At 45.2% G+C, this 8382-nt stretch overlaps 1 protein-coding gene across 2 annotated transcripts in view; it reads left to right on the top strand.

Moving 5' to 3' along the window:
• The first annotated feature begins 3143 nt into the window (after positions 1-3143).
• The window catches only part of MMP24 (matrix metallopeptidase 24), a 32849-nt gene continuing 27610 nt past the window's right edge, over positions 3144-8382 (top strand). Inside the window, exon 1 of one of the 2 annotated variants that reach the window (XM_081914422.1) lies at positions 3144-3379. In XM_081914422.1, coding sequence (XP_081770548.1) covers positions 3221-3379 — 159 coding nt within the window. In that variant the 5' untranslated portion in view covers positions 3144-3220. The remainder of the gene's footprint in view (positions 3380-8382) is intronic. The other variant, XM_081914423.1, reaches the window with a different exon arrangement.

Here is an 8382-nt window from a genome sequence, read left to right as displayed (position 1 = left end):
GGTAGGTTCATATGGAAATAGGTATCTTGAGGTATTGTGGTGCTGAGCCATTTAAGGCTTTATAGGTCAAAGCCAACACTTTGAATTGGGCCCGTCTTAATTCTGCACAAACCGTCTTAATTCTGCACAGGCTGAAGTTTCTGAACCGTCTTCAGAGGCAGCCCTATGTATAATGCATTGAAGTTATCTAACTTTGAGGTTACCAGAGCATAGACAACAGTAAAAACAGAAAAAATTCCTTCCAGTAGCACCTTAAAGACCAACTAAGTTAGTTCTTGGTATGAGCTTTCGTGTGCATGCACACTTCTTCAGATACACTGAAACAGAAGTTACCAGACCCTTCTATATAGTGAGAAGGTGGGGAGGGGTATTACTCAGAAGGGTGGTGGGAATAATACCCCTCTCCACCTTCTGAGTATTACCTTCTGAGTAATACCCCTCCCCGCCTTCTAGAAGGGTCTGGTAACTTCTGTTTCAGTGTGCTGGAAGGAATTTTTTTTGTTTTGACTATGGCAGACCAACACGGCTACCTATCTGTACATAGACAACAGTAGTTAGGCTGTCCCTGTCTAGATAGGGGTGTAGCTGGGCCACCAGCCGAAGCTGATGGAAGGCACTCTGGCTCACTGAGCCCACCTGACCCTCGAGCAACAGCAATGGATCCAGGAGTACCTCCAAGCTAGAAACCTGCTCCTTCAGAGGAAGTGTAACCCCATCAAGAGGCAGGCGGTCTCCCACCCATCTGGTCTAGGGAACCACCCGCTAACAGTGCCTCAGTCTTATCTGGAATGAGTTCCTGTTTATTGGCTCTCATCCAGTCCATTACCGAGGCAAGACACTGGTCCAGCACTTCCACTGCCTCACCTGAAGATGTAAGGAGAAATAGTGCTGAGGGTCATCAGCATACTGCTGACAATGTACTCTGAACCTCCAGATAAGCCCTGTGAGAGAGATAACTTATTATCCAAATGTAACCATTACTGGAGCAAAGCACTTATTTTTAATAGTGGGGTTTACACTAGGTCTGACTAAGTGACCAAGGTGACTGGCTCTGGAGTGATTCTGCTGAAAACTAGCAGGGAGGTCACAGCTGGCTAGGCAGGGAGGTGATGAATGCCACCTTGTGAGAGGGAGTAGTCCCTGCCTGCTTGAAGGAGGCAGTGGTAAAACCATTCCTCAAGAAACCCTGGACTTGGAAAATCTAAGTAACTACTGGCCAGTTGCCAATTTCTCCTCCTTGGGCAAGGTTCTTGAGTGGGTGGTTGCAGACCACATCCATGTGTTCTTGGAGGAAACTGATTTTCTAGATCTATTTCAATAGGTTTAACACCCAAAAACTCCTCAGAGTGCCTTTAAGGTCCCAATACATTGTTACATGAAAAAAAAAAGTATGATCGTGATACCTATTGGTCACATACATGCGTGATCATAGAAATACATAAATGATTGTCTAAAAACAAGCATTCAACTTGTTAATTAGCATCCAACTTAGACATGGGTATCGAAATGGAAAAACACTCTGGTCAGCATTCAGTTAGGAGTAGGCTTAGGTCCCTAAAAAGCAGGCTTCCACAGGTTTCTACCACCACCTTGGACGTTGCCTTTTTGACACTGACAGTAAACTTCCAACCACAAAGTGTGTCAGGTTAACAGTGTAACTTTTTCTAAGAAGAGCAGGTACCAGCTAAATAGGTCATGCTGCTTGCGAGCAAAGTCTGACAGAGAGAGAAGCAATCATGGCTGCACTTAAATCAAGAGGGTCTCTCTCTGTCTCTTTCAGCACAATTGGTCCTCCATGCCACCTTTAAGAGAATAGGAGAACTGGAGTGGTGGTCCCATCACTCCTCCCTGGGCTTGAGCCTTCTCTTGGTGGTTCTCCAGCTCCTTCCTCCCACCATTCGTCTGCGTCCAACCAGACCATGACATTGTGCCACAGTCATCATAGATCTCTAACCTGCTAATTTAGCATTCCATATCTAGAATGAAAAAGCTAAACGATATTTCTCAGAACCAGTGGCGTAGCGTGGGTTGTCAGCACCCAGGGCAAGGCAAGTAATTTGCGCCCCCTAACCCGTGGATTTGCGCCCCCTAACCCTAACCCCTAGATGTTGCGCCCGGTGCGGCCGGCCCCCCCCTGCACCCCCCACACTATGCCACTGCTCAGAACTTGGTTTACCCCTGCTTTCTCACTTGGTATGAGAGCCACAAGTTTGCACATTTAAAATTACTTAGGTTATCTCTCAATACACTTAAACCTCTGTGGGGGGTGGGTCATAATTATAATCAGTGCTTTTTCCCAAGGGGTATTCAAGGGTACTCAGTACCAGCACTGCACCTCTTTTTCTAGGAAAAAAAAGCACTGGTCATAATAATTAGGGAGATGGAAGTGATAAGCATCACCTTGAAGCAAATTTACTAGTAAATAAAGGGATTCCGAGACTGAAGTAAAAAGGATAATAATGAAAAAAAATCACTTGAAAGTTCGCTCCATTATACAATGTTACTTAGTCATTGTGTTTAATAGAATTGGGTTGTAATTCAAGTCTGCATGTATTAAAAAATACCAAAGACGTTTTAAAGGGGTAGCCAGTGGTGGATAATTTCAGATTGAATAATCCAGGATAACAGCATCAGGAACTTTCACACGGTGACCACCTGCAATCAAGACACTTGATATCTAAGGTTGCAAGCGCCACTGAATTCAAAAGGACTGACTTCCAAGTAGGCATGGTGAGGATTGCGCGCCAAAAGAACTTTAGAGCCCGTTCTCTTGCTGATACTTCCCCCCATGCTTTGGCGAGCATCTTGGAGCCCTTCAGCCTTATTCTTTTTTTTTTTTTTTTTTTTGAGTGTCGTCTTTCCAACCCGGTCTAAGACCAAACCTCGCCCGCCCGCCCTTCTCCTCAAGCGGCGCCGCGTTTGCCACCCATGGTGCCCACCCTTGGCGAGCTTCTCCAAGGCGCGCCCTTCAGACAGGGAGACCTGGAACGGAAACCTTTCTTTCCCGCCACCTGGGAAGGAGGCTCTCAGGGCGGGCGGGCGGTGGGCACCGTCTGCGTGTGCGTCTCTGTGTGTGTGCCTGTCTTTGCGCGCTCGCGCGCGCGCGATTACCTCAAGGAACCAGCGAGGTTGAGTTGCATCGCGTCCCCTTCCCACCTCTGTGGCCGGGCGCATGCGCGGTCGGCCAGGCCCTGCTCTCCCTGCCTGAGCAGGTGCAGGGATGGGCCCCGCCATGGAGCGGAGGCAGCGGGGATGCCGTGGAGCCCCTGCCTGGGGGTGCCGCCGCCTGCTCCTCCTCCTCTGCGCCCCCCTGCTCTGCGCTTCTGGGGACACCAGCGTCGGCCCGGTAGGGACAGGGAGCGGCGAGCCGCCTGCTTGGGTGGGTGCTGTGAGGGAGACAAATGGGAAGCTGCCGCCCGGAGGGCTCCTTCCTCTCCATCCCCGGGCGTCGCCCCCGCTCCCAGCCCCCGGGCACGGCAACCTGGGGGGGGGGGGAGCGGCCTGCTGGGTCGCCCCCCGGCTGAAGGGGAGGGCAGGTGGAGGCGAGGTGGAGCTGGACCAGTTCGCCTTCCCAGGCTGGCAAAGCTGGCAGAGACGGGAGGGGCTGCTGGGGTGCCCCCCTTCCTCGCTCTCCTCCTGGCACGGCGGCGTTGTCTCCAATTAAATGAAGGTGGACGCGGGTCGAGGGGCTCCTCCCGGCGCCTGGGGGGGGGGGTGCTGTTGGCTGTTTTCCTTCCCTCAGAGGAAGGAGTGGGCATCTCCAGGAAGGCTGCTGATGGGGGGAGATATGTTTGGGTGCCGCTGCCTCGGAGGTCTGGCGTGGGGTCCTCAGGGGAAGGGGCCTGAGCTGCTCTCTTCCGCCTGCAGGGAATAAGGGGCGGCGGCGGCGATTGTGGGGGTCAGGGGGAATGCCATGGAGGACGGTGGCTAGGATGCGCGAGGGAGGAAAAGGTGAATCGGGGTGCCCTGCTCTAATGGAAACGGGCACATGAAACATGTGAGCCAGCTTCTCCCGGGGGGACGACTCGAAAATGTTCTTTCTTTTACGCCCCTAATGGTGCGTTCATGGGAAAGATCTGCCAGTATATAGGAACGTGCATACATGTTATTGAGCAGCATGCACCGCTTTTGTGGCCAGCAGCGCAGGCACAGAGGGAGAAGCACGGCGCTGCCTAAACGTTAATGGTGCTGTTGATTTTGGGTCTGTAATTATATTCCTGTACCCTCTTCCTTTTGCTAGCTTTTAATGGTGTTGTTTGGTACATGTCTCAGTGTTAATGCCTTCCATCAATAATAGGAATAATAGAAAAACACGGTGTGAAAATGCAGCCAGGCACAACTTTTAAGGACGAAGATATGCATGGTTGACAATGCACATTTTAGCGTTTAGGATGAGGTTGGCCAGTTAAATGAGGTGTGCTGTTTTGTTTGTCAATATAGCTGAGTGTTATTACCTACTCGGTCTTGAATATACCGATTTGGAAGGGTTAAATTAATGAGGTGGGTAGGAGGTAAGGACAGTCCAGTTAACTGCAACTGTAGAACCTTCCCAGAGCAGTGACAGGCTAGCAAACCTGTGCATAAAACTTCTGATACATGGGAACTGCTGGTCTGTTTCTTAACATTGACTGTTACTGACCAATGGCTGCTGGTGAGATACCCCAAGGATCTTGTAGCTGACATTGCTCTAACAGCAGCAGCAGCCCCTCACATCACATTCTAAGCCACTATTGACCCTGAGATAGGACAGAGGAATAAATTTTTATTGTTTGCATTTAAGAGCAAATCTGCCTAATCCACGTTTTCTGCAGCAATACATGAACAACCATTCTTCGAAATAAGCACTTTCCCAGATCTTGCAGCGCTGTCCTTCAGACAAGTGCTATGTACAGAAATGCATATACTCTAGTAAAACGTGCATTCAAATGTATATATTCTTGAAAATAACATACAAAATGCATTAGGGAAATTTGTTTGGCAAAAAAGGTATATTTTAGGCAATATTACATACAAGAGTGTGTACTGTATTAGGAGAAATTTGTACAAAAAGGCCAAATTTTCATGAACTTTTAAAAATAAATAAATCTCAAGCTGATGTGCAGATATGGATAACTGAATTTAAGACTGGAAGAAAGAGAAAGTGGAATTGGCAGGTTTGCACATCCATCGACTGAGGAAACTTTCTAAAGTAGTTTGGGAGATGGGGTGGGGATGTTGTATCATTATGGGTGCAGCCAAGCATTTGGGCATGCCTAAAGTAGCTGAAATAAGTTCCATTAGTTCCATCATCCCTGGCCACTGGTCCTGCTAGCTAGGGATCATGGGTGTTGTAGTCCAACATCTGGAGACCCTAGGCTGAGAAAGGCTGATCTGTAGAGTTGGGTGTGTATGTGCAGGTGAATGTTCCTGTAATGAAGGAGCTTGTGCTAATTACATTTAATATGCTACAGTTCTGTGGCCCCAATTTGGAGAAAGTTACATTTTGGTCGTTTGAAATCCATGGGACAAGTGGATCACATCACAGCTAATGTTAAGTGAAACAAATAGTACATTCTTAAAGATGTTTCCTTAGAAGGAATTCCATTCAGTTCAATAGGATTTACTCCCATGTAAATGTGTGTAGGACTGTAGCCTAACATTCTCTGGATAGGATTCTATGAGCAGAGAAACTACCATGGCATGTGTGCACCCCCAGTGGTAGTGCTGTGTGATAGCTGTGGATGCATTCCTGCCCTTAATTATGCATGGTTAAGTTTCCTTTAATTTAATGAGTTCTGTACCTGAGTAACTGGATGCAGGGTTGCAATTGCAGAGAGATCCTCCTTTACAGTGAAATATATGCATATCTGTTCAGAAGTAATTCCCATCCAAGTTCAGTTGGATGTGCCCCAAGGTAAGTGGGTATAGGATTGCAGTCTTATACTGTAATCCCAACCTCATTTAACTGTGAGTAAACCCCATTGAATTAAATGGGACTGACTTCTTAGTAGCAGTGGTTAGGATTTATATATTTATTTAGAGCGTTTGTACCCTGCTCTTTAGCCAAAAAGGCTCCCATACTATATATATAGATAGATAGATAGATAGATAGATAGATAGATGATAGATAGATAGATAGATAGATAGATAGATAGATAGATATAGATATAGATATAGATATAGATATAGATGATATAGATATAGATAGATATATAGTCCCTTCCTGCACACAAAATCAAACTCAGGCCCCAATTCTTAAACAGCTGTTCTTATAATGACCAGCTTCTGGGACAATTCAGAGGTAAGAGGTGCCTGGTGGCAAACTGATGGAATGAGCCCTGCTTCCTATCTTTCTCACAGAGGCAGTCTGATGAAATGGCTGCTTCAAGGTGAAAGTTGAGGGAGAGGAGTCCTGATGGAGCTGGTCTGTCACAGCAGAGCTGATGGAGTGAGCTCTGCTTTCCATCTCCCACTGACAAGCAGAAGGGGACAGATGGATTACAGCCTTAGTTGCAAACATAGGCTAATAGAGCCAAGTTTAATTGACAATGTGAATGATCAATAGATTAATTACATGCTATGCAATCAATAAATATATGTAAAACTATGCAGTTATGCTATCTGGATTTATGATATGGAGCAGGGGAAGAGTAGAGGAGGGAAAGGAAAGCTAGAAACATAGATGTAAAGAAGCATAAAATGAATTGAAACAATAGAGTCATTAACAGTATTTACCCCAAACAAAAAAAAATCCTTCCAGTAGCACCTTAAAGACCAACTAAGTTAGTTCTTGGTATGAGCTTTCATGTGCATGCACACTTCTTCAGATACACGAAAGCTCATACCAAGAACTAATTTAGTTGGTCTTTAAGGTGCTACTGGAAGGAATTTTTTTTTGTTTTGACTATGGCAGACCAGCACGGCTACCTATCTGTAACTGGAAGTATTTATCCAAGTATTTTTTAAACTAGATATGTCCTCCTGGGTGCCATTTTTCATGAAGTATGAACGATTAGTTCTCAAGCCATTTGCACTAGGAGTAGCTACCATTCTCAAGTTCATTCAAATGATAGAAAATAATATGACATAATTTGCTTGTTTTATAGAAGTATTTACAAGAAATCTATTCGAATATAGAAATGTTTGAATGAATAGTTGGGTCTCGAGCCCTGAATTATATTGTTAATGGGCGAGGTACACACTACCTGGCACAGGTTCATAGTGGTTGTTGTTGCATTGTATTGTGGAGGCAGCATAGCCGTGTATGAAAAGTATAGAGAAAAGCCATCCTCATAAGCAATTCATAAGCAATAGAAATGAGAGGCAAATATACTACAGGTACCATTAGGCATGCAATTTTCAAGTAAATGTATAGCTTCCCCCCCCCTTGGGTTTGACAGTCTACAGATGCATGAAGTCCTTGGTGCTTTACTTTATATGCACTTGCTAAGTACTGAAGTACTAAGTACTTTGTGGACTTTAGCATCAGATCAATGAACGCAAGGTGCAGCTGCTGTGTAGGGTGACATTAACTAGCACAGGGTGGTTCTATCATTAGGCTTGAAGCTGCTCTGTCTCCTTGAAGAGGATGTAATGCTAGGTTAGAAATGAGTAGTTGCAAAGTAGCTTTCTGGCATTCTTGAGTAAGACCCATTTGTATACAGGTAAATCCTGCTATTTCCATAAATGATATTTCTACTAGGCGCTTATGTGAATTGTTGAAACAGGCCTAAAAGGTAAATACAAAGATATATATATATATATTGCCATTTTTAGGGCAATTGCCTGTTTGCTTTGAGCCTTAATTCAAATCTCTGAATATTCTAAAGTTCACTTTACATTGCTAGACATTTGTTGGTGGTTGGTAGTCCTTTGAAACAAAAATATTTCTCCCCTTACACAAACTCTTGAGTTTGTCTTGAGTGACAATAGCAGAAAGATTTCATCCAACAGAAATTACACCATAGTTCTTCCCATAATCCAAACACGGATGTGAACCAAAGTCAGTTTAGGTGATAATGAATTTTTTATCTGCCCAGATCCTTTTTGTGACATGTTGAAACAGCAGTCAATATATTCCATCTGAAGGAATTGTTTGCTGATGCAGCAAGTGTTGAGACTGGGCTGTTAGTCATTTGAGGCATGCATTGTAGAACTCATAGAAGCTTTCCTTCATGTATCAGTTTGTCTGCTCATAATTAAAATATAATGCTAGAGAATATAAATTATTTAAATATCCATGAAACTGAAATTGTTGCAGAGCAGTTATGGCTGTCCTGCTTCAAGCTACTGGTCAACTGAGGCAATCCTTATGGGGAATACAAAATGCTGGAAGAAGTGTTTAGCACAGCCCTCCTCAGGTGTATGGAGCCAGCTATGTGGTTCTTTGGATCACAGCTATTT

The sequence above is a fragment of the Podarcis melisellensis genome (assembly GCF_964234715.1).
Source record: "Podarcis melisellensis genome assembly, chromosome: 6".
In the NCBI taxonomy this organism is placed as follows: domain Eukaryota; kingdom Metazoa; phylum Chordata; class Lepidosauria; order Squamata; family Lacertidae; genus Podarcis; species Podarcis melisellensis.
This window is presented reverse-complemented; position numbering and strand designations above follow the sequence as displayed.